This window comes from Canis aureus, chromosome 3, assembly GCF_053574225.1.
Source record: "Canis aureus isolate CA01 chromosome 3, VMU_Caureus_v.1.0, whole genome shotgun sequence".
Classification (NCBI taxonomy): domain Eukaryota; kingdom Metazoa; phylum Chordata; class Mammalia; order Carnivora; family Canidae; genus Canis; species Canis aureus.
In genome coordinates, this window is record NC_135613.1 from 56,421,993 (window position 1) to 56,446,547 (window position 24,555).

Here is a 24,555-nt window from a genome sequence, read left to right on the forward strand (position 1 = left end):
CCCCAAGGGGGAGCAGGGCAGGCGACAGAGGCCTCTATTGAGGGGGAGGTGACTCTAGAGTCAGGGACGGAGCTCTGGGGTCTAGCCAGGAAGAACGGGCTAACGCGATAAGGGAAGGCGGGGAGGCTGAAGGATGCGCTCTGGAGCCCTGGCCCCCCACCCCGTGTTGTTTCCTGCCTATGGGCACCAGGCAGGAGTGACAGGACGTGTGCAATCCCTCTGTTCACAGGATCCCGGGGACGCATTCAGTTCACTCTTTATTTGATGTGTGGTCACTCCTTCCCCTCCAACCTCACCCCCCCAGCCCGTAAATACTAGAGGAGCTGCACCAGAAGAGGACACGAGGCTGAGTGGTCCCAACGACGAGGGCGGGGGAAGGGAAGGGTGGAGTGGTGGAGTGTGTGTAGGGTCCAGCCCAGATGTTCAGGATTCGGATCTAGGTAGCAGGAGGAACGTGGGTTTTCCGGGGTGTGGCGGATTTCCGCCAGCTTTGGGTCCGTAGATGCATAGCAGTTCTTCGAAGGGATGCTGGGCCCCGGCTTAGGCTGGGGTGGGGGCGGGGTAGGTCGGGCGACCCCTGGGCTTCAAGTTCTCGGGGAGACTGAGAGACGGGGGGTGGGGGGTGGTCGTCGGGGTGGCTCTTGACTCGAGAGGATCCTCAGACCCAGACCTTTCCTGACGTGGGGCCGGCCTGGGTGCCCGGCAAGGCCCGGGTCTGCCGCGGCTGCGGGGAGCGCCGGCGCCGGTACAGAGCTCGGCTGTAGGGCACGAGGCAGTCGGCCAGGCGGAGGCGCAGGCACAGGCGGCGGTAGCTGGCCAGGGCCAGCACGAGCAGCGGCACGAGGAGCAGGAATCCGGTGACCAGCAGGGCCGTGAAGCCCGGGTCCCGCAGGTGCGCGGTGCAGGGGGGCGCCTGGGAGCGCAGGAACTGCAGGAGGAGACGAGGCGTCGGGCCCTGGCCCGCGGACCCCTGCGCCCCCCTCCCCACGAGGGCCCGCGTGCTCACCTGGGAGTGGCAGAGGAAGCCGAAACCTAGCATGGTGACGGCGGGCAGCAGGATGGTCCCCAGCACCAGCGCCAGCAACAGGAGGTTGAAGGCGGCCACCAGCAGATTCTGGGCCGTGACCAGCACCGCGCAGGCCCAGCAGTCCAGGGGGTCCCGGGGCTCCGGGCCGCCGCCGGGTGCGGGGCGCTGCGCCCCGGGGACCTCCGCCATGGCCGGCCTGGCTCCCGCCCGCCGGGGCCGCAGCCCTTATAGCGCTCCTTCCTGCCCCTCCCCCGGCCCAGCCTCTCCCCACCCCCCCTTATCCTGGAATGCGGCGCCGGGATTAGGCACCCCCCCACCCCAGACCGAGGAGCGGACCGGCGCTCTGGACATTCCACAGGCGCCTGGGGAGGGGCTCGGCCGCCGGGGTCTGTGCAGTTGGTCCCATAGCACCCCCCCCCCGCCGGGGCGCGCCCCGCCAACATGAGCACGTTGTCAAAACCAAATGTTTTTCTCTGATTTTATTTTTAATATTAATATTCTCACACAAAAATCACCGAAAATAGGGATAGGGTTGGGAAGACCCCTCTGCCCCTCGGGCAGAGAGACAGTGCAGTGCGAGGGGCGGGACTGTAAACCCCCCACCCGACCGCAGCCCCAGCGTGGGAGAAAAAACCACCGACGAAACAAAAATCAAGCCCCAGAGAAACTCATCCCGGGGTGTCCCTGCCCCAGTGAGGCCCTGGCCCTGGGCTGGTTCACGCTTTGAAAAGAAAAGGGGGCGGGAGTGGGTAGGGAAGGGGAAGGTCCGTGTGTTTAAAATTGGCCGGGGCTGGGAAGGACGGGGTTCCTTTTCCTCATAGTTCTTTCTTTAAAACTTTAAATTTTTTTATTTATTTATTATTATTATTTTTTTTTTTACAAAATACCATTTCAGTTCCCACTTCTTCCCCTACAGTACAGGAGTCGCTCACCCTCAGGTGGGGTTGGGGTCGGGTCGGGAGTGGGGGCCTGGTCCGAGAAAGTGCAGGACGTCGGGGAGGGGAGCGGGTTTGAGCACCATGAGAACCCGGCTGGAGCCGCGGGCAGAGACGGACGGGCCGGGCCCAGACACACACTGGGGGGGCAAGGAGAGCCCGGCTACGGGCGGTCCCTGGAGGGGCGGGCAGGATGGCTTGGGGAGGGGGGTGCGGGAGATCGGGTTTTCCCAAAAATGAATAAATAGAGGTGAGTGGGACTGTTATAAATTAAAAACCAAAAAACAAAAAAAACCCAGAAAGTACAAATCATAACCGAGTGAATAAACAGAGACATGTACAGGGATCACAGCTAGCATTGGAAGTAAAAAAGGAGGTTCTGGGGGAGGGGTAAAGCCCATAGAAAGAATCTCATGAAAACCTCGGCTGCCGTAACGTCTATGTACATACACGAGCCGCGTGCATCTGCGCCGGGCTGCGCGCCGGGCGGTCTGGCGGCTGGCAGGCGTGAGGGAACCCGTATGTGACCCCCGCCGCCGCCGGAGCCTGGTCCTTGTGTCTGTTGCTAGAAAGGCCAAAGTCGGTGAGGGGAGGCGCTGGTGGGCGAGGGGCTGCCAGCCCTCTCCCCCGTCTCCCATTTTTTTTCCTTTTTTCCTCGTATTTGTTAAAAAAAAAAACAAAAAACAAAAAACAAAAAACTTTCTTAATAAATTAAGTGAAGGGGAGCTGCCAATGGGGTGGAAGGGCTGGGCCCGACCCCCTTCCCGGCCAGAGGCGGGACCTAGGTCCAGCCCAGGCGTGTGCTGGTGGCCCCGCGGCGCCTGCGGGCGTGCGGGGCGTCCGGCCTCATCGCGACGTGCTGGCGGGGGCCTGCCGGGAGAGAGCAGGCGGCGGGCTCAGCGGGGGCGGGGCACAGCGGCCCCCACGCCTGGCCCACACCTCTTGCCCACCCGCCCCGGTGCTCACCAGCGTGAAGGCGTCGTAGGCCTGCGCCAGCTCCTCGGTGCGGTACTGCTCCAGCACCACCACGCCCTGTAGGCCCGCACTGCGGCGCCGCGCACAGGCCTCGCAGTGCACGAGGTACGTGTTGCGGCTGCCGTTCTCGCTCGTCACAAACAGGATGTTGAACACCTCCACCTGGGGCCGGGCGCAGGAGGCGGGCAGGGGGCCGTCAGCAAGAGGACAGCTCCCGGGGGAGGGGAAGGGGGAGGGGCAGGGGCGGGCCCACTCACGTCGCACTCGTTGCAGTAGTAGGCGGGCTCGTCCTTGACCCGGCCCTGGTAGGCGATCTTCTTCCCGGCCCGCACCAGGCTCTCGCGTTGCACCTGGCAGTGCTTCATGGACTGCAGGAGGCAGAACCTGCGCGCGGTGGGGGGGTTGTTGGTGGCGGTCAGGCCACAGGTGGGGAGGGCCCCGGTCCCCGACAGGTGATGGGGTTTGTATCTATTTGGAACCGGCAAGCGCCTGGGGGTGGGTCCCTGTGGTCTGCCCCGGGGGCCCAGGAACAGCACAGGGCAGGGGGGCAGGGGTGGAATCAGACAAGTAGAATGGTAGAACTAGAGCCTGGCCAGGTGAGGTGGAGAGGGATTCCTCCCCCCGTGGGGCCCTCACTTGATCATCCTGAACAAGTCCGGGTCGCTGATTTTGACCGTACGAGCCACATTCCAGGATACGTGAATCATGGGCACGATGGATTTGACGTTCTTCACCTCGTTCCACTCGTATCGTTCCAGGGCCAGCTGGTACTGATAGGCTGCGGGCCGGAGGGGGACGCTGAGGCTGCCAGGCCCACCGGGCAGCGGGGATGGGGTGAGGGGCAGGCCCTTCCCCTCCCAGCTGTGGCCAGCTCCCACCACCCCCCTCCTCCACCCCGCGCTGGGATCACTCCCTAAGGGCCCCACCCTCTCACCGGTGAGGGGCCCCACGTTCCAGGCGATGTTGTTGCACCAGCCAGTGGCCTGCACCCAGTGCACGGTGCCTGCATTAATCCACACGAGGTCTCCGGGGCGCTGCACGAAGCGGTACACAGGGATGTTGGAAGCATAGAGGTCATCCAGGATTGGCCACCAGGAACCGGTCAGGTAGTCCACGCCGTGCCTGCGGGGTGGTCACAGGGTCAGGTGAAGTCCGGGGCACCCAGGGTCAGGTCTGCAGGGCAGGGGCCGGGGCGGCGCGCACCGGTCGCAGAAGGCGCTGATGGTCTCCCAGTAGTGTTCGTGCACCGCGAACCACTCGCAGTCGCCTGGCCCGATGTTGATGTTGACGGAGCAGAAATTGTTGTTCTCCTGGTGGCCTGCGGGAGGCGACAGAGTACGGCGTGGCTGGCCAGAGCGGAGCCTGCGCTCCGCGCCCAGCCCGCCCTCGCGCTCTCATTGGCTGGTGGAGGAGCGCCGGCGGCAGCCCCGCCCCCGACCCCCCCTAGCCCCTGCAGCGCGCGCGCCACGCCTAGAAGCGCACCTGGAGTTCGACTGCCAGGGACCTTCATGTACAGCTGCACGGTGTTCATGCCCAGGATGGTGTGGCCCACGTGGCTCAGCATGTTGCCAGTGGATGTGACCCGCATGAAAGCGGGCAGCTTGAGCAGCTCCTGCAGCTGGGGCTTCCACCTGCGGGGTTCAGGGTGCAACAGAAGTGAGGCGCGACCCCCACCCAACTCTGCCCACCCAGCAGCACAACAGGCCCGACCTCACCGACCTCTTGGCATCGGATAGGTCGATGTTGGTGCCAAACTTGATGATGTGATGGTTCTTCGGGTCCGGTGCACTGCTGCCGGGGGCAGAGAGCAGGGGTTGGTGGAGAAGCACCGAAGGAAGGAAGGAGTCAGGGAGGGGAGGGCCGAACCGGACCCACCTGGGAGGGGTTCCTGTGGTGCTGTCGGGCTCCTCAGATTCCTCATCCTCACTCTCCTTCTCCTCCTGCTTGGCCGCGAGGGTGTGAGAGGAGCGCAGGAGTGGGTCAGTGCCTATCCAGGGGGTGCCCCCCATCCCTCCGCCTACGATCCGGACCACCTGCCTCCACCACCCCCCTCACCTGCAGGGACTCCTGAAAGGATGAGGCCTGGTACTGCGCATACTTGGCAATGGTGGTATGGGAACGGGAGCTCTCGCAGGGCCAGATCTGCCGCGTGCCCGTCAGATCCCAGTTCTCATCGGAGGGCTGCTGCACCTGCGTGCGCACCTCCACCGTGTGCTCGCCGCTTGCCTCCACCAGCGTCTTGGTGGAGAAGAGGCCCAAGTCTGCAAGGGAGGACCAGGCAGTGCGTTGGGGCAGGGGCAGAGGGTGGGGGGTGGGCCTCTGACGGGCTCAGCCCAGGAAGCACGGGCCACAAGCCCAGGCCCACAGGCAGCTGGGAGGCTTGGCTCTGGGGGCCTGGCCTTCATCTGGGTCACCTGCAACCCCCTTTCTCCCACTGCTGCTGGGCCTCTCCACCAGAATTGTCGATGTGCACACAAGAGCGCTCTACGCATACAGGTTTCCTTAAGTTATCGTTGGCTTCCACAAGAGATTTAGTCACGTGACAGCCTAGAATATGTTTCAAATAACTCAGTGGGGAGAAGGGAGGGTATGTGGAGATAGAGGATGCTACCGGGATAGAAAAAACAGAATTTTTGTTTCTACGTGGTTTCCCTTTCTGTGTATGTACCTCTGTCTGAAATTTTGCACAATAAAAGTTTTGAAAAAGGGAAAACCCCAAACCTGTGGGTTCTGTATCATCTGTACCCTTCTCCTATAATCAACCAAGAAAACCAAAAGTGACTCTAACCAGGTCCTGGGATCCATCCCCAGTGCAAACAGCTGGGACAAACAGCTGGGAGACAAGCCCGAGGCCCGCAGACCCATCCCTCTGAGCACTCTTCAGATATGGCCTACAGGTGACCAAGAGCTCATGATAGGCCCTGGCAGGGGTCCCCAAGTACAGGGGCAGCCCTCAGAGGCCTCTTCCCCACACCCTCCTGTCCTCTCCCCACTCACTGAGCCGCAGGGAGCCCGCCAGGCCCCGGATCACGGTGATGGGATTTCGAGGGTCCGTACAGAACTGCAGTAGCACGGGTGAGAAGGCATCCCGTTTGCTCTCCAGCTGAGGTGTGAGGAGATGGACAGGGGTGAGAGCCGGGTCTCAGGCTCAGGGCCTGAGGGTCCCCCACCCAGCCCCTGGCTGAGAACCCGGTGGCAAGGGTGGTTCTGAGCGTGCAAGAGGCACACGTACATAGATGCTGGGGGTGGGTGGGTTGAGTTTTTCCCGGGGTAGCTTCTCCTCAGTGTTGATCTTGGGTTTCACAGACTGGGCGGGGGAAAGGTAGGACTCTCGAAACTTCCCTTTCACCTTGGCGTTCCTGTGGGAGGACAGAGACGGAGTGCAGGGATACCAGGGCAACAAGGCAGGTGTGGGGACAGGTGGGGGAGCCTCCTGGGTGCCTGCCCCTGACTTACTTGCTGGCCCGCACGACGTCGGCAGCGCAGTGGCTGATGGTAAGGTCCGCCATGCGCAGCCTCCGCTCTTCCACCTCAGAGGCAATAAAGGTCTCCTTGTCACCGCTCTCCACCTTGATGAGGCGGATCTTCAGCTCCTTGGGGGGCCCCTCACTAAGTGAGCGCAGCTTCAGCATGTCAGCCCGGCTGACCCCGGGGGGCCCCGGCGCTTCCTCCCGGGCCTTCTTCCCGGGTGTGGGAGCGGAGGGCGGTGTGGGCTGGGCAGCAGGTGCAGGAGCTGGTGGAGGGGCCGGGGCTGCGGGTGGCTTGGCCTTGGAGGCCCCGCCGAGATCGGGCCGAGCCTTCTCACGCCCCTGGATCTCCTCACTCTGCAGGTCCAGGTTGCCCAGCACCCGGCGGCTCTTTTCTTTGGGGGCCTTGGCCTTGGTCTTCACTCTGCCCTCTCGGGGCCGCCGACCCGTGCTGTCCTTACAAGCTCGCCGGTGCCGCCGATGCTCCTTCTGGTGCTCCTTCTGATGCTCCTTCTGCCGCCGCTTGCCACTGCCAGGTCCTGCTGCTGCCACTGCCCCGCCACCCTCCTCCCGGGCCTGGGCAGGAGGCAACAGCCGCTCTGTCCCACAGTCCACCGGGCCTGCCGTGTCCACCGGGCCGGCCAGGTCTGCGGCGCTCCGGCCCACCCGTTCCACGAGGGTCTCACAAGCCCGACTGATCTCTTCTAGCACCTCAGACTCAGATCGAGCAGGAGGCAGAGGCAGGGGTGGGGGCGGTGGCGGCGGTGGGGCAGGGGCTGTGGGGCCTCGGGCTGGCTCTTCGCCCGCCCTGCGCTCCCGGGCCCAGGGCCCGCCTGAGGTAGAGAACTGAGATGACGAGGAAGCAGAGGGCTGCGGGGAGCCCCGGGCGCTGGGGGCCGCCGAGGCAGGCGGCGGGGCGGTAGCACCTGACGGGGGGCCGGGGGAATACTGCGTGGTGGGCAAGGGCCCGGGCCGGGTGGCAACAGCTGCTCCGGTCCCCCGGTAACAGTACTTCTGTCCCTCCAGCACGGAGGCCAAGGATTTGAGCAGGCTGGCTGGGCTGGCTGCTGGGGGTAGCGGGGGCGGCGGTGGGGGCTGGGGCTGGGGCGGTGGGAACTTCGCAAGAGGCGGCGGCGGTGGCAGGACTGGTGGTGGCTTCTTCTCTTCTTCCTGGGTGGCAGTGGTGGTGGTAGCGGTGGCTGCCGGGGCTGCCGTGGTGGCTGGGGCTGTGTCACTGGGGAATGAAGGCTGCAGAGATGGAAAGGGCTCCTTCAGCGGGGGCGGGGGGCCCACGCCTGCCTCCTGTTGCTGCTGCTCCTCCTCCTTGCGAATGGATTCGTCCAGCATCTTCATGATGTTGGCCAGCCCGTCAGGGAGGATCTTGAATTCAGCCGGCTCCTCAAACTGGTCCTCCAGTGGGGTAGGGGGAAAATCGAAGAGCCGTGGGCCTCGGGCAGGCAGCTCCCCAACCCCGGGCGGCACAGGCTGGGGGGCTTTATTCAGTGGGCCTGGGGATGGCCCCGGCCCCACCTCGGGGGTCTTTGGGAAGGAGACCCTGGGCCGAGGGCTCTCCGGGCGCCTGAAGCTTCCTGAGGTATTTTGGTGGCAGGAGGAGGGAGGAGCTGGAGGCAGGGCAAGAGTCAAGGGTGCAAGAGGTGGGTCCTGGGGGCTCAGTGTGGGGCTGGGGGGCCGCGGAAGGGGGTCCAAACTTCTGGCCAGATAGGGAGGCGGAGGGAAGGACACAGGCCCCGTAGGGCTGCTGCTGTGGCTGCCATGGTTGCTGCTGCTGCTGCTGGTGGCTGGGGGGGTGGGAGGGGTGTGAGAATCCTGAGTGCCCACAGAAAAGCGGGGAGCCGGAGGCCCCAAGAAGCCCTCGCGGTGGGGGAGGGGTGGTGGGGGAGGGCGGGGGCGTCCCTCAGCCCCAAAGAAGAGCTCCTCTAAGATCTCCCCATCCTCGCGGGCTGCCCGGCAAGCCGGGCCCTTCAGCCAGGCAGGAGGTGGTGGGGGGCGTAGGAGGCGGGGACAGGGTGGTGGAGGAGGGGACGGGGGTCCAGGTGGCAGGGACAGGTGAGGAGTGGCAGCGGGAGCCGCCAGGAACGGTTTCCGACTGCTGTGCGCCGAGGGCCCCAGGCGGCCTTGGTGGGAGGAGATGTCCAGCGCGGGAGTTTGGTAATGGTCAGTGCCGGGCTGCAGGCAGAGAATGGGGGGAAGCACCAGTCAGAGGGCTGTTCTGGCCACTCCCCATCTCCTTAGAGTTCCCGGAGGCCCAGCGCCTCACTCTGCCCGCCGCGGGCACTCACGATGCCTGGGTTCGGCTCCGCGCCCCGGAGACCGGTGTTGCTGCTGCTGCTGCTGCTGCTGCTGCTACTGCTGCTGCTGGTGGTGGTGCCGGGGAGGCCAGGGGGCCGGGAAGGGGCGTAAGGCACGCAGGCGGTGGTTGCTGCTGGTGAAACGCTGGAGTCCATCCGCGACCTCTGAACTCTGCTCTCTCTAAGGTCACTTCCGGGGGGACGGGTGGCAGGCGGGCAGCCATGGCTCTCTGCTCCTGGGGGGCGGGGGCCGGGGCCTGGGGGTGCGGCCGGGACCAGCCGGTGGCCAGGGGGGTGCGTGGTATAGGCCGGAACCGGGTATGGATACGGGTGGGGCAGCGGGTGCCGCTGCTCCTGTAGGAGAGGAAGGAGGACCACAGGTGAGGAATGCAGGGCATGGACCTCGCGCTTGAGAGATGAAAAACAATAAACAGGTAGGTGCTTACCTGGCGTTCTGGGGGCACCGAACCCTTGCGGTCAGGGCCCCAGACGTCTCCATGCAGGGTACTCCACAGCCCTGGCTTGGTCAGCTGAAATGGAGGGCTGGTGGCTAGGCCAGGCAGGGGTGGGGGGGGCGGTGGCGGTGGTGGCGGCGGTGGCAGTGGTGGTGGAGGCAACGGCAGCCCTGGGGGAAGGCCAGTCTAGAAGGAAAGGGAGTGTGAGAACCCCTGCTCCGCGCCCCAGCCCTGTATGCTGGCTGCCTGCCTGGTCACACACAACCATACCTGCTCTGAGCTGCAGCCTCTCCTGCGCTTGCCTCCAGGACTGAGGCCCTCGTCCCCCGAGGGGCCTGAGAGCGCTGCGGGAGGCACAGGCTGTACCACAGGGGGTTCAGCAGCTCGCTTCACTGGGGGGCCTCCCCGCTTGGCCCCATAGCTCCGCTTGTGCTGGAGACAAACAAGAGAGAGAATGGCACAGCTGCAGCCCCAGCCCGGGGCACCTCCCCACTAGCCCAGTCCAGCCCCCAGTCTCACCTCGAGGTGCAGCAAGTTCCACACTTGCTCCAGTGGGGGCAGGACCTTGGCTCGGTGCTGGCAGGAGCCAGCATGAAAGTTCCAGAACTGGGCCTGGGGGCAGAAGCGGAAAACGAAGATGAGGGTCCTGGTGCAGAGGCACAGTTCGGGCTCCCCCGGGGCCTGCCTCATCCCACCTGCTGTAGTCGCCCGATGCGGGGCCCCAACTCAGCCAAGCTTCCTCCGTATCGAAGGGCGCTGTGGTAGCAGCGAATGGCCTCCTCACTATCGTGCTCGGACTCGTACAGCTGCCCAAGCTGCTCCCACAGCCCTGGCTGAGCTGGCTCTCGGAGCAATGCCTGCACGCAGCCATGCAGAGATTCCAGCTTCCCATGGAGGGGTCTCGGGGTGGGGGTCCTAAAGAGCAGAAGGGGTTGTGGGGGTTGGTGAGGCTTGGGGAACTCTTCCCAGGGCTCCAGACTTACCACCTGTCCCCAGCACCTTTAACTCCTTACTCACCCTGGAGCATAATACGGTTTGTTGGGGTGCCCAGAGCTACTGCCATGTGAAGGGGGTAAGGGAGCAGAGAGTGGGGGCTGCCCGATGCTGGCAGAGCACCTAGAGAGAGAATGGCTGTTAGCATACAGCAAGATAAAGTAGTCCTGTCCCTACCTAGAAAGGAGGAGCCTGAGAGGCCAAAAGAAAGCAGCCAAGGGCTGTGCGGAATGGCAAAAACCCAGAGAATGACAGGGACTGAGGAGCCAAGGGGATGGGAAAAGGGGTGCCTGGAGACAGACCCCAAGTTCTCACCTGCCTCCAGGCAGCCATGCGCTACGAGGAGGGGGATGGGGCGGGCAGGAGCTCCAGGCCCCAGCACAGCTCAAGCCCCCAAGGGCAAAGGCTTCCCGTGCAGCGCGGGCCCCTGGAGGGTCCACTGCCCGATGCATCCAGCCTGAGCCAGGGAGAAGAGATGACGCTGTCAGTGGGGGCGCAGCTTGAGCCGGCCGGATGCACCCCGCCAACCCTGTCCCAGTCTTTCCCTTACCAGGTCAGCAGTGGCCCCAGGAGCCCTGGAGATCGGGCACGGCCCCCTGCCCCAGCTCTCGGGGGCGATGGTCCGCTCCAGCTGCTCTGACAGGAGTGCCCGCTGCCCCCAGATGGCCGCTGGGGCCGTTCACAGACAACTCTACAGAGGGGAGGAGGAGGAGTGAGGGGAGCTGGCCAGCACTCACCTGAGGCCCAGGGGCTGGCCAGCGGTCATCTGCACCAAGGGTCCCGCCCCGGCTTCCCCCAAGAACGGACCCCCGCCGCCCGCAGAGCCCCCAGCGGTCCGGGAGGGAAGGCGGGCGGCCGGCGGAGGGGAGCGGGCCGGGAGCCCGCAGCCCCGCGGTCCGGAGCCCCGGGGAGGACCGGCAGCACCAGCACCTTGGCGGCTTACCCGGCCTCCGTGGGAGCGTCCTCTCACGGCGTCGGCGAGCTCTTGAGATCCGGCCAATCACAAGACTTCCTCTCTCCCCAGACAGCCAATCATCACCCGTGTCTCCGCCTCAGTAACAGCCTGGCCGGGACCAATGGGAGCCAGGTTAGCCCGGCCGCCGCCGGCCGGGGGAGGAGGGGTGGCGGAGCCGGTCAGACGGGCTCGGCCCGGGGTGACCCCGCAGTGACCCCGCGGCTCCCAGCTAGAGTCTCCATCTCGGACCTGCCGCTCGGGCCGCCGGAGCCCGGGACCCCCGCGGGTGACGGCGGCAGATCGCACGCTTGGGCCGGCCTGGGGGACGGCGCTACCCACGGGTCCCACGCACCCACGGAGCCACCGGTAGTTCCCGCAGGAGCGCCCGCAGCGGCCCCCGCCCCGCCGCCGTGAGACCGACGACCGGCACGGACTCCCCGCGCGGACTAAGGCGTCGCTCCCCCTTCCTCACCTCCCCTCGCGCAGTGCCTCGCTCCCACCTCGAGCGCCCCTGTAACTAAGTGCTCCGGCTGGCCGGGTCACGGCGACTTCTCCGGTACCCGGGCCCGCCCGCGCCGCGAGCTGAGCGCTCCACCCCCGGCGCCTGACCCCATCCCATCCACAGCCAAGCCCCCCGCCGCCTCGCACCTAATTCCCCCAGCTCCTCCACTCCCCCCACCTCTCTACATCTTCAATACCTAGCGGCCCCCCAAACCGAAATCTTCAATCCCCCCAACTTCTGAGAAGTCGCGCACCGCGGTCCCGAGTGGCCCCTCTCGCGTGGCTCCCGTATCCTCTATGCCCTTCCCCGTCGGGGCCACGCGGTTCCCCACGGCCCACGTGGCCCCCGCCCCCCAAGGGAGGGGGGATTTCGGGGGTTGCCCGTGACGTGGCTACTTGCGCAGCGGAAGCGGCGTGTGTAAGTGTAAGGGGGGGTCCTTTGGGAGGGAGGAGGGCGGGGCCCGACAGGCGGTGACATCACCCCTGTCCCACTCTCACCGCCCACTCCCTTAAAGAACCCAGAGCCCGTTTCACTTCCTCCTTCGCCTCCCCCCACCCCCCGCCCCTTCCCGTTGGTGCCTCCACGACCCACGACGGGCGCAGTGCTCCCCTTGCAGGCACCTTCCCTTCAGCCCCAGCTCTTCCCGGTGGCCTCTGCGGGCCTAGGATCCCCGTCCCCGCGCCTCCGCCGCGCCTACCCGGCGTCCCCCAGGTAGGGAGCCGGCTCCGCTCCCGGGATCGGTCCATTGAGAGTCTAGAGTACAAAGAGCTGCGAGAGGCGAGCGTAGAGTACAAAGCGGCGGGGGCGGGGCCAGCGCTCCAGCTGGAGCGAGCGCCGGGCAGGAAGCCGGGGGAGAGCGCGGCCCCGGGCTGGGGGCGGCTGGAAAGTTCGCCCTCGCCCGGAGAAGTGTGCGCCGCGGGGAAATTTCCACCCAGCCCGCAAGGGCAGGCGGGCTTCTGCTGAAAACAGCTTCCCTCCGCCGGACAAGGTCGTCTGTTGATGTGCGAGCGCTTGGACCCCACCGGCCCCAGCACGTCCCTCCCCGCCGAGGCCGGCTCACGTCTGGGCGCTGCAAACCCCCCCTCCGCGGCTCTGGTCGAGTTTCTGCCCCCAACTCTCTCTCGTCACCACAAAGACTTTCTCTCGGTTCCCAAGCCCCGGGGCGAGTGGAGCGCTTAACGGCGGTCAAGGGGAGCCGCGACCAGGTTCCCGCACCCAAGTCCCGGGGCACGCATGGGAAGCCGGGGGGCGGGAGGGACGGGACGGGGGGGGGTACTGGGAGTCCGGGCATCGGAAGAACAGGTCCCCGCTTGCGAAGAGATGCCCAGGGCGCCGGCAGTTGCCAGGAAATGCAGCTTCCCCCAGTGCGATGATGACACTTCCCCTCCACCACTTCCCCTTTCCCACGGGGAACTGACTCAGCTCTCCCTAAAGCGCGGAGCCCCGTCCCTCCAGCCCCTCTCCACCTTTGTCCACTTAGAATGCAGCAGCCCTCACCGGAGAACAAAAACTTCCTGTTCACTAAACACACACGTACTCTCGCCAACAACCTCCGATCCCTGTCCCCACCCGGGACCCAGGCGCCTGACTGTCCCCCCACCCCCACCCCGTGCCCCATCCGCCTCCCGTACAAAGCCCTCCCTCGGGGTCTGATTCAGGCTCGGGGTGGGGGGGGAGAGCGTGAGTCACCCAGAAAACCTTCCCCTATTCCCACTGACTCAGTCCCCGCCTCCCTGAACACACACAGACACACAGTCAGAGGCAGACACAACTCAGCCCACACACCGCTCACCACCGGTCCCGCGGAAATTCCCCTCCCGTCTTCCCCACGATGCCCCCCCCCCCGCCGCGCCGCCAGCCCCGACGCCCCGCGCACACCTGTTCCCCAGGCGCCGGCGGTGGCTCGCGGTCCACTCTCCCCTCGACTCTCGCTTGGGGGCAGGAATAGCCCTCCCCGACTCCCTGCGTCCGCACTAACCGAGGGGAGGGGACGGCCACGGGCAGGCACAAAGACAGACACAGCCACAGACTCCTCGAAGGCAGAAGGGAGGAAGACGTACGCGGCCAGGGCCAGGCTGGGGAGGACGCGGTACTTCTGGGGCGGACCTTCCATTCCGGCCTCTCTCGCCCGGCCCGCGCGGTGCCGGGCACCAGCCGCCCAGAAAGGGTTAACGCTTCTCCCGCCGAGGCCACGCCCTCTCCATCCGGGCACTCCCGGCCGAGCCCAGCTCCGCCCCTTCCATCCGGGCCCTGGACTCGGGGACTTTAACCGACCCCCTCCCCTGGAGACCCGAGAGAGAAAGAGAGAGAGAGAGGAGACAGAGAGAGAGAGAGAGGAGAGAGAGAGGAGAGAGACACCCACTCCATCAATCACACCCACTTAACCCTCTCCCGGCTCGAGCTCGAGAAGCCCCTCCGCGCGGCGCTCGGGAGGCGCGGGGCCGGGGGCCAAACGTGCGCACGCAGACTCACGTGCCGGCCACCGACAGGACCCCGCCGCCGCGGCCGTCCCGGCAGGCCGTAGTCAGGCAGGCAGACGCGCCGAGGTGGGGCCGGTCCGGGGTCCCGCCGCGTCCCACTCCCCGCCAGGCCGCATTCTGCCCGATGGAAGCGAGGGGTTACACGCTCGCTTCTTACCTGGTGGAGCGGAGGGGGGGAAGGCGGAGGAGGGGAGGGCCGCCGGCTGGGGCGCCGCTGTGACTCAGCCGCCCGGGCAGGCCGCCCGCTCGGGATTCCCTTCCCCAGCCTTCCCCCGCTGCCGGCCCCTCCCCGCCCCCACCGCGTAGTGACAGTGCCGGCCCCGGCCCGCTCGGTGTCACTGCGAGCCTTGTGTCTGCCTCTGACTGGACCGCTGTGTTCCCCAGTGTGTCTGACAAGTCGGCTGTGTGCACCTGCATATCTGCTCATCTGGTCCCCTCCAGTGTCTGTGTCTGACGCGCTCCTGTCATTATGCCTGTCTACATGACTCTGAGGGGCTGGCTCTGTCTGTGTGTCTGCCTGGCTCCTGTCTCGGTCTTTTGTCTGGGTCTGCCTCTGCATCACTTGCGTGATCACGTGTGTCTCTGCACATGCCCTTCTGTGTTTGCCTTCATGCTCCCGAACAGAGTCTGGGAAACACTGGAGCCGGCTGACCCTGCCGACTCCCTGCCTCACTCCCCTGAATCCTGCCGGCTTGCTGGATCAGTGGTCCTTCTGTTTGAGTCAAATATTTGGGCGTCTGTCTGCCTTCAATCAAGTTCTGTCCTATTCCTCAAGGTCCTTGCTTATCCTCACAGCTCCCTGCGGCTCCCATTATGATGATAATTGCTAGCATTTAGTGAATACTTATTACATGCCTGGCACTGTGTTAAGCACTTTACATACATTTTTAAAATTACCCCCCCCAACACCCCAAACCTAAAGTAGGAGGTACTTTTTTTTTTTTTTTACCCCATTTTACAGAGGAGGAAATCGAGGCTCAGAGAGGTTAGGTAACTTGGTCAAGTTCACTCTACAAGAGAGTGGAAGAGCTGGGCTTCTAACCAGGGCCTCATGCTTTCCATTCTTCTAGAAGGCCTCTGTCCTATTCTGGCTCCCTTGGTGTTATCTTCACAGGCTATCTCCTGGGCCAGCCTGACCCCAGGGTTCCACCCCAGACATCTCTACCATCCCAAATGCCTCATGGCCTCTAGAGCAGGTGTGGGCAGGAGACTGTGTAGCAGATCTCAGAAGCCATTCCTTTCTTGGCAAGAAAGCTCATTCAGTTAACACATTCATTCAACACAATTCCACTGAGGCACCCCAAAGTGCAAACCATCTTGCCAAATAGAGACACACAGAAGAAAACAGTCCCACTCAAAAATTCAGTGAGCAGTGGAGAAAAGCGACACACACTCAGAGAACTCAAGTCCCTGGCTTAGGTATCATCTTTTCTCCTAGAGAGTGAGGGGTGGAGGATCTGTCCTCCAGAGCCTCAGACAGGACCAGCAGAAACAGAGGCAAGCAGAGGAGATGGAAGATGGAGGGTGTGGGGGGGCAAATGCTGTAGTACAGTGGGGACAGAATGGTACAGAAAGGACTCTGGAAGGAAAGGTGAAATTCCACGATTGCCATGGCAACAGCAGGCCCTGGTGGTAGTGGCCTCCAGTGCCTCTCCCCATCACTTTCCAATCACCATCCGTAAACCAGACTTCAACAACTCTTACAGGGCACCCCTGCCTCAAGAAAACCCACCCCCCCAAGGCAGCTCAACGTCTATCTTGCTGCCTGCAAACTCTGGCTCAATTCAATTCGATAAGCAACTGAGTTGTAGCACTGGGGGGTGACGGGGAGATGATTTTTTGGTGGTAGTGGAGAGGCTGGTGAAGTACGGGGGCTGAACCATTCAGAGGCAACAGAGGGGAGCTCCATAAACCAGGAAGGCTGAACCACTCAAGCACCACATGGTGGGGGGATGCTCAGAGTTGGACTGGACCATTCTGAGGAGTGGGCACGATACAGATCATACCACTGCTCTTCAAGCATGTGGTTCAGAGTTGGACCGAGCTGGTAGGGGGAGGTGTCGCTCAGGGGCAGGACTTACCAGATGGAATCTGATGTGCCCTGTCTCATTGGAACCAGTGCCCCAGCGGTGGGGTGCAGCAGACCACAGTGGGTGGGGTGAGTGGTACTATGGGGCTGGCATGGTGCCTGGGGGAACCTAAAAGGGAAAAAAAGCCAGTTAGAAGTAGGGTCTCCCAGACTGAAGAATTTTCCTGTGCTCCCTATCTTCTTATTGAGGAGAAACCTGGCACTGGTGGTCAGATGGGATGGGAGAACCTGTTTCCATGGCAACCAGAAAAAGCCATCCCCAAAGTGGTCCTCCAGCCTTCCCCTTTCGGAAGCAGCCTGGACAGGAAGGGGGCCATGCCATGGCATCTGTGTAAGTCCATGGCAGACACCCAATCCACGATCTCTCTGCTGACTGAACCCTCCTGCTGGGAGCCCCTGGTCCCAGAGTAGCCCCAGTTGCCCCTGACCTCTGCATCTGAGTGGGGCCTCCATCCTGGCCCCAGGCCTACAGATCCTCAGCGGCCTTCTGCTCAGCTTCCTCCCTAACCTTATCAAGACACCCGTCAACCCCACCCTCTGGACTCTGCCCCCTCCCCTTCCCCCAGGCGGGTGCAGGCAGGTCTTGGCGAGGAGCACAGGTGGCCAGACTAGATGAACGGGCCCAGCAAGGAGGAGTCTCCCTTGGAAGGAGGCCCTGACTCTGGGCCTGGGTCTGGAAGTGGCCTCTGCTGAAAGCCACCCTTCCATCCCACCCCTCAAGGCCATATCCTGTTTCTCCATCACCTCCTTCCTCTCTGTGGCCCAAGAAGGTGACAGAGGCCCACTCCCTCCCCTCCTCTCACAGACAAAAAGCTAGGCTTTTGAACAGAAGTCCAGGGTCAAGAATCAGGTGTCCGTCTAGGGTCAGGCCTAACTCTTGCCCTTTCACCTCCAACTCCCTCCTCAGAGACCTATGGTTGCTGCTTCTTTAGCCACAGCTGTCTGCCCTCAGGGTCCCAGACACTTGGGTTCCCAATCTAGTCCCTCCATTCCCTGGCCTTCCAGCCCGCATCCTTCCCCCTGCCCCAGGGACTCAGGCCTCCAGCCCCCAGCCTCCATGATGCAATGTGCTGCAAGCTGCCTGGGGTGATGACACAGCCCCAAGGGAGGTGCTACTTCTGACCCATGCAGGGCCCCTCCCGTGGGCCAGGTAGTGGTCAGTGGCAGGCGAGGGATGCCAGGTGGGCAAAGTTCTCACGCTAGAGAAGGAAGCTTGAGGCTGGAACCTTCTGGACAGGGACATTGAGAATGTGGGACAACTGTGTGTGTGTGTGTGTGTGTGTGTGTGTGTGTGTAGTCTGTAGCATTTGTGTTTGTGGTCCTGTGGCAGGGGAAGGGGGAGCTGGGAAGGGTCTAGCCTAGAGAGAGAGGAGTGGCAGGCCCTTAGGGCAGACCAAAGAAGGAGTGAGGGGCAGCCAAGGGGGTCACCGGGTGTGTATGGGGTATCTGGACACAGAGTGGGGGAGGGGCCACCAGCCATTTAAAGGGCCAGCCCCAGAGCTTTAATCCCTCACCAGCCCTGGCCCCAAGCCGGAGGCTGTAATTCATCTGTCCAACAGCTGGGGTGGGTGTGTGTGTTGGGGGGGGCATGTGGACGGGAAGGGGGAGCTGGGGGAGGGGCTGGGGCTTTCTTGTGCATGGAGCCAAACAACAAAAGGGAAAGCTGAAGGGCCAGCGCCAATGTGCCCAGGCCAGGCTTCGGACCTGCAAATGTGCCGGCGGTCCCCACCTGATGGCCCACAGACTCCAGTCTGGACTGAAGGACTCTTGGCCAAGGAGTCCAAGAACCCAAAGGTGGGGCCCAGGAGAAGGCCCAGGCTGAGTGCCCCCCTCCCCCGCAAGCTGTCACCCCTCCTTGCAGGTCCCAGCTGCAGCACCATCCCAGACCTGGCAGGCCCCACAACAGATTCAGCCTCAGATGCCCTGCTCACCAGCCCTGCCTCCCCAGACACGGCCTGCCGGCTCCCCCTCCCGCCGGCACCGGGTGGCAGCGGCCACACCGAGGCTGTCCCTTTAAATCATTACCACCCCTGATTGTGTGGACAAACCGAGGGCCCTGCCCCCCCAGGCAGGCGGCTGGCCACCTCCCCCCCAAGAGTCCCCAGAAATGTGAGGGCCATTTAAAGGGACACAGAGAGGCAGCCAGGTCTCCAGCAGCCCCCACCCCCACCCCACACGCACTCATAGCCCCTTCCCCAGCGGGCCCCCCAAATTCCGGTTCTCTCCCCACCCCTGGAGACTGCTAGAAGGAGAAAAGGGGCCAGAGTTGGGGGGGGAGGGAAGGACAGGGACTGCCTCCTTACTCAGAGCCCCAGGGGACAGGTCGGAAGGAGAGCAAAGCAAGCCGGAGCCCCGAAAGGTGCCGCAGGCAGAGCCGGGGTGCACAGGCTGTGTGGCTGCATGAGACGGCGGCGCGGCCAGCAGGCGACAAGCCCAAGTGGGGGAGACGGTACAGGGAGGGCAAGGAGGCAAGGCCGGACGAAAACGGGGAAAGGGGTCATCCGGGAGGGTGTGGAGGAAAACCCGAGAAGGAAGGGCCAGCCAGGCCGGGGTTACCTGCTGGGTGTCTGTCCCCCGGCGGTGCCCCCGGAGTCCGGGTAGGGAGGGGGGGAGCAGCAGGGGGGGGAGTGGGGGCTGGGGGGGCGGGGAGACGGTCCCTCCTCTGCCTCCTGGGCCTGCCCCGGCGCTTGCAGCCTCTGCCTCCCTCCCTCCTCCTCCCCGTCCCTGAGTCCCGGAGTCAAACAAAGAACTGTAGCAGGCTCTCCCCAACCCCCTCCCTCCTCCTCCTCCTCCTCCTCCTCCTCCTCCTCCTCCTCCTCCACCTCCTCCTCCCCTCCCTCCCTCCCCACCAGCAGGCTCCCTCCTCCTCCCTTCCGGTCTCTTCCTTTAACCACCCGCCCCCCCCTCCAGCCCCCAGCACTCGGCTCTCTCCACCCACCCACCCAACCTTTTACACACCCCTCAGCCAAGCCCCGGCCCCGCAAAGAAAACTGTGGAGTCCCTCTGCCAAATTGAAAGGCTCCAGAGAACAACACGGGAGGGGATCGGGGTCTTGCTTAAAAATCAAGAACCACAATACAATTATTTTATTTCACGGCCAGAGGAATAATGTGAGCTGTTTCTTCTCCAAGAGAGGGAAAAAATAATACTCCTAAAGAAAGCAATACAAATCTGACTAAAGCCCTCATCAAATAAAGTGCACAAAGCAGTGGACGCTAATCCCTAGCCCCCTCCCTCCCACCCGCCAAATTAACACCAACTCTCCACTCCTCCCTAACGAACTCCTGAGGTCCCAGCCAGGCCGAAGCCAAAGCCGGCCTAACAACTATAACCATAAAAAGAATAACTACCACCATTTAACAAGAATGAGCATTTCATAACAAGCATCCGTTCAGGATTTATTCTGTGCCAGGCACTGTGCTAAGTACTCTGCATAAATTATCTCACCACCACCCCATCGCCTAGAAGGTATGTACTGATATTTAAATTTTCCAGATTAAGAATATGAGGCCCTGGGAGGTGGTGACCTTTCCAAGTCCCTACAGCCACTAAGTGGCAGAGCTGGGAAGGGAATCTGGATCTGATCTGACAGCCCAAGCTCTAAGGTACCTGAAAAGAAAAACAAAATTTTGCCAATATCATAACCAAACCCCAAGACTTAATAGGGAAGGGCACTTGGCAGCTATGAGCCAAATCTTACTCCCTCAGAAGGACTTTTTGCTCTAATACTGTTTCCTGACTCTTTCCTTCACGGTTGGGGTGTCAATGATTAAGGTCAGAGAGGAGCTGCCGTCCAGCGAACCCCCATTGCGCACACACTCTTCTCCCGGGAGTAGCTACCTTGCAACCACTCCCACTTCAACTCGGAATGAGGAGGGGGCAATAGGACCCTCAGCAAGGCAGCAGGTGGGAAATTAGAAAGACGCTCGGAGGCTCTTTCAAGGAGAGCAGGGGGCTGGCAAGGAACGCTCTCCGTACCAATGAGAGGAAAAGTGACCCGGGGTTCCCGGAGCCAGCCAAGGGGCAAAGTCTCAGGGCCACACCACACCCGTGCCCCTCCCCCTCCCAAAACTCCAGGCCAGGGTTTCCCACCTGCAGGCCGCTGAGGCCAAGGGAAGGGAGAGGGGGAAAAGATGGCACGGGGTTGGAACTGGACTCGGGGCAGGGGTGGGGGCGGCGAGTGGGCAGGGGAGGCGGCCTCTGGCCTGGCAACAGTCCCAGGGCACGTGCATTGGTGACATCATCCCAGGCCACCTCTAACACAGACCTTTGACCCCTAGGGCGGAAAGGGGCCTTTGGCTAAGCTTCCTGGGAAATAGCCTTAGGAATTCTGGGAACCCAAAAAGGGGGGGAGGGCAGGAACCCGGGCGGCTTGCCTTTATCTCTCGTACCCCCAGCACGGCTCCAGTTCCGGGGCTCGGGCTTCTCCGCTCCTCCTCCCCGCCTCCAGCCCCTGACCTCCCAACCCACATTTCTGACGGAGTCCCGACACGCCTCTCGCAGATACTGTGCCTTCTCTCCCCCGGGCGGGGTCTCGGGTGGGGGGCGGGGCGCCGGGTCCCGCGGGGCTCCGTCTCCCATCGGCGGGCTCCCCTGGGGCCCGGCCGGCAGCCCGCCGGAACCCGTCTGGGTCCCCAACTCTCCTGCCCCTCCCCGCGCCGTTCCAGGGCGGAGTCTGTGGAGTTGAAACCAGGACACGGCGAGAGGAAGAGTTATATAACCGGGAGAAGCCGGGAAGGACGCGCGGAGAGCAGGGCGCGCGGCCCGAGGGGAGCCCCGGGAGCTCGCAGAGCGCGAGAGCAAGCGCGGAAGGAACGTTAGGGGTGGGGGGATTTCGGGATGCACCAAGGAGGAAGCCACGCGGACGAGGGGCGGCAGGCCCGGCGGGAGTCACCCGGGCCGCCGGGGGCTTCCCTGCAGCGTCCTCCCCGCCGCCCACGGCCGCCGAGCCCGAGTGCGAGCAGCCGGGGAAGGGGCGCCGATACCCGGTCCGCTCCTCCTGAGGAGGCAACCGGAGCCCAAGCCCGGGAAAGGCGGCGGCGGAGCAGAAGGGGCCGGAAACCACAGCTCCGCCCAGCCCACCTGGGAGAGTGGGGCGGCAGCTAGGGTGCGGTGGGAAACAGGTAGCCGGCCCCTCCCACGCCGGGCCGGGTACAAACGGTTCGAGACCTAGCGAGCGAGGACGGGCGCGTCCAGACGTCTGGGTCCCCAGGGCCCGAGGAGCGCGGCCCCGGACTAGTTTGCAAACAACACAGCCAGAAACCGGGTTGGGGAGGGGGACAGTGAACAGCGCGCGCCGACTCGCCGCGCAGGCGCAGGGGAGCACCGGGGCGCGTGCGGAGGAGGGAGGGGGGGTGGGCGCGAGCGTGTGGGAGTGCACGTGCGGGTCCCGAGCAGCTCCCCCCTCCCTCCGCCACTCCCCCCCCCCTTTCCAGTCGCTCTACGAGGCCCCCTCCGTATTGGCTGCCGGGGCCCTGATGTCAGGGACGTCCGCCGGAGCGGATTGGCGGACGCGAGAGTTCGGGAATCCTGCTCCGGAGCCCGGCTCTCCGGTTACTCCGGCAACGAGGCAAGCAACCCCTTGGAGGGCGGCGGAGCGCCGCTCGCGGCCGCGCCTGGGGCCCGCCTCCCTCCGACGACCGCCGCGCCTCCACTGCCGCAGCCCGGCCCGCGGCCTCCCTCCGTCCTTCCCCGGCTCTCCAGCTCCCGAGAAGCGGTCGCCCCCCCCCGCCGGGTCCCCAGGTCACCGCCACCAGCTGCGGCGGACTGGAAGCGAATGCGCGTTGCTTAGTAACCTAGCCGCGTGCCCCCCTCCCCGCTATTTACCCGGGCCCGAGGAGGCGGAGACTGAGTCCCAGCCCCCTCCCCATCCTTCGCCCTTCGCCCTCCCGCCCACAATTTCCTGTGAGGGGCCAAGATGACAGGAAGTCGGCGGCGCACCTCGGCCCACCTGTCCCTCGGGCCGGGCGGGGGCTGCTGCCGCTCTCCCGGCCACCGCGCCCACCCGGCTCCCGCGGTTCGGGCCGCGCGTCTCGCCCTCGCCATCTCGTGGCTGCGCGGCGAAGGTCCGCACGGCGCTGGGCTCGGGGCCGGGCGAGGAGCGGCCAAGTGGGGTCGGACCGGGAATGGAGCGGCTGGCGAGGGCCGGCGGACTGCACGGAGGCGGGGGTGCCGCGCGGAGGCTGGCTGCCGGCGCCAGGGGCAAGGCTGAGGCCACACACACACCTCACGGTGCGGAGAACTGGGGGACACCGAGGGAGCCCCGGGCCCGGAGCCCCATCCCCACCCGACCCCCGGGGAACCGTCGCACTGCCCCAGCTGCAGACTCTGACCTTCCCTCCTGCCCTTCCGTTAGGGGCCGCCGCGCCACGCCCCAGTGTCGGGGAGGGGAATCCCAGCCAGGGGGGACCCGGAGCCCTAGCAGGCCCCTCTGGACACTCGAACCCAAGGGTTCCGCCTCCCAGCTCTTCCCCACAGCGCCCCGCCCCCCTCTAGGGAATCCTGGCATCCTGCGCCCCGGTCGTCTCGCCAGGTCCTTTGCTGAGACCCGACCTTCCATCCCCAGCTCTACCGGTCCTGAGACTCAGGCGTCCCGCCCCCCTGCGCGGAGATGGGCTTCTCTCTCTCCAGACGCCCCCGCAGCCCCCCGTTACCTGGTTCTGGGGTGTCCCAGGTGCTCATGCTCCCCGAGGTCTCCCAGGGGGTCGAGCGGGCCCCCCCTCTCCCAGGCCAGGGCCGGGGGGGCCGCTCCGCCCCGTGGCGCAGTTGGATTTTCCAACACAAACACCGCCCCCCCTGCGCCCCAGCCCCGCCCCCTCCTCGTGGTCCCGCCCCTCCTCGCGCCCGAGTCCGTCTCCCGGGCCCCGCCCCGCCCCCTGCCTGTCCCACTCGCCTCCGCGCAGGTGCGGGGTAGGGTGCGGGATGCGAGGTGCGGGTGGTGCGGCGCAACGTGCTGGGCCCGGCCCCATCCCTGCCTGACAATCCCTATTCGGATCACGCGCCTTTCCAAAGTAAGCCCCGCCCCGCCCTCTCAGGTCCAGCCCCGAAATTTAGCCACACCCCGATTTAGGTCCCACCGCCCTGCTGCGGGTTCAGGGCCACGCCCCCTCCATCTCCTAGCCTCCTACTTCCCTAGCTCCCTTCCCGGTCCTGTAGCAGTTCCCTGGAGTTCCCTTCCTCTGCAAAGCCCAGACTCCCTCCCTCCCTCCCCGAGCCCCCACCCCATTGAGAGGCTCGGTTAGGGCGTCTGGTTGAGAGTGTTTTACTGCTCTGAGTTCCAATACAGTTCTTCCACCTTCACGGCTAGCACGACTGGCCATCGGTCGCTGTTAGGCAACAAATTCAGCCACGGCCAACCCCCCAGTTAAGTCCGGCCTTGGTCCCTGGAGTCCCCGACCCTCCCTCCAGCGGGGAGGAAGAGGGGGCCCTCTCAGTTGTCCAGGCTCATGAGGAGAGCAGTCCCCCTCTTGATCCAGTGATCGGGGGGCATGGTCCCAGACCGAAGGTCAATGCCGATGACAAAGGAGGCTCTCTCGGAGCTGCCGGCCCGGTCGGGGTAGTAGTAGCACGGACAGGAGTACATGCCTGAGGAAAGACGGGGAGGGGGGTGAGAGCCCTAGAGCCTCTGGGAGAGCAGGCAGGAGGGGGGGCAAGGGTGGACTAGGACCCAAACTAAGGATGGGAAGGCGGGTCCCAGGGAGCTATCCCACCCTTGGCGCTCTTCTTTCGACTTTCTGTAGGCCTGAAGTGGATCGTGGGCATGAGGCAGACAAGCTGCATGGGCTCTGCCTCCACCAAGCAGGAGTTCTTCCTATCCCAGCCGGCACCCTCCAGGTACAGGCCACGGACCCAGACACCATCCTGGGAAGACATGGGGGCAGGTTTGGGGGGGGAGAAGTCCACATCTTCACTTGCCAGCACCCCTGATTTCTCTTTTCTCTCTCTCTCTCTCTCTTTTTTTTTTTTAAGATTTTCTTTGACAGGGCAGCCCTGGTGGCTCAGCGGTTTAGCGCTGCCTTCCACCCAGGGCGTGATCCTGGAGACCTGGGATGGAGTCCCACATCGGGCTCCCTGCATGGAGCCTGCTTCTCCCTCTGCCTGTGTCTCTGCCTCTCTCTCTCTCTCTCTCTCTCTCTCTGTGTGTGTCTCTCATGAATAAATAAAATCTTAAAAAAAAAAAAAGATTTTTCTTTGACAGATAAAACCCACAACCAGGGGGAATAGCAAGCAGGAGAAGCAGGCTCCCTGCTGAGCAGGGAACCCGAAGGCAGGGCTGGATCCCAGGGCCCTAGGATCACGACCTGAGCTGAAGGCAGATGCTTCACCAACTGAGCCCCCCAGAGGCCCCTCTTCTCCCATCTTAACCAGT

The 24,555-nt window shown here is 64.2% G+C and overlaps 3 protein-coding genes and 1 long non-coding RNA gene across 19 annotated transcripts in view; 1 reads left to right on the forward strand and 3 right to left on the reverse strand.

The window, feature by feature from the left end:
• Window positions 1–244: 244 nt before the first annotated feature.
• TMEM88 (transmembrane protein 88) lies at window positions 245–1,247 on the reverse strand. The gene is made up of 2 exons (XM_077892810.1): window positions 1,007–1,247; window positions 245–928 (listed from the first exon to the last, which is right to left on the reverse strand). The coding sequence occupies exons 1-2, from the start codon at window positions 1,214–1,216 to the stop codon at window positions 659–661; spliced, it is 480 nt and encodes a 159-aa protein (XP_077748936.1). The 5' UTR covers window positions 1,217–1,247; the 3' UTR covers window positions 245–658.
• Window positions 1,248–1,491: 244 nt separating this feature from the next.
• KDM6B (lysine demethylase 6B) lies at window positions 1,492–22,997 on the reverse strand. Of its 14 annotated transcripts, none has more exons than XM_077892807.1 (24): window positions 22,841–22,997; window positions 16,180–16,296; window positions 11,105–11,224; window positions 10,712–10,852; window positions 10,477–10,618; window positions 10,186–10,284; window positions 9,864–10,083; window positions 9,688–9,780; window positions 9,439–9,600; window positions 9,160–9,243; window positions 8,705–9,067; window positions 6,394–8,591; window positions 6,170–6,296; window positions 5,935–6,040; window positions 4,993–5,198; window positions 4,813–4,877; window positions 4,657–4,728; window positions 4,420–4,568; window positions 4,141–4,255; window positions 3,872–4,059; window positions 3,574–3,715; window positions 3,195–3,321; window positions 2,929–3,099; window positions 1,492–2,832 (listed from the first exon to the last, which is right to left on the reverse strand). In XM_077892807.1, exons 5-24 carry the CDS (start codon window positions 10,611–10,613, stop codon window positions 2,809–2,811), a joined length of 4,848 nt encoding a protein of 1,615 aa, XP_077748933.1. In that variant the 5' UTR covers window positions 10,614–10,618; window positions 10,712–10,852; window positions 11,105–11,224; window positions 16,180–16,296; window positions 22,841–22,997; the 3' UTR covers window positions 1,492–2,808. The 14 variants fall into 14 exon arrangements, with proteins under 14 accessions (XP_077748933.1, XP_077748932.1, XP_077748920.1 ...); XM_077892806.1 differs by having other exon boundaries at window positions 4,657–4,725; window positions 9,160–9,354; XM_077892794.1 differs by having other exon boundaries at window positions 9,160–9,354.
• Window positions 21,577–24,368, forward strand: LOC144310989 (uncharacterized). 2 transcript variants are annotated; one of them, XR_013376621.1, is made up of 3 exons: window positions 21,577–22,418; window positions 23,927–24,020; window positions 24,156–24,368. It is a non-coding gene; the product is annotated as an uncharacterized LOC144310989 (long non-coding RNA). The 2 variants fall into 2 exon arrangements; XR_013376622.1 differs by lacking the exon at window positions 21,577–22,418 and adding an exon at window positions 22,441–23,197.
• Window positions 23,433–24,555, reverse strand: part of DNAH2 (dynein axonemal heavy chain 2) — an 87,907-nt gene continuing 86,784 nt past the window's right edge. For both annotated transcript variants that reach the window (XM_077892768.1, XM_077892767.1), the window contains 2 exons: window positions 23,897–24,047; window positions 23,433–23,771 (listed from right to left, as the gene is read on the reverse strand). In XM_077892768.1, coding sequence (XP_077748894.1) covers window positions 23,617–23,771; window positions 23,897–24,047 — 306 coding nt within the window. In that variant the 3' untranslated portion in view covers window positions 23,433–23,616. The remainder of the gene's footprint in view (window positions 23,772–23,896; window positions 24,048–24,555) is intronic.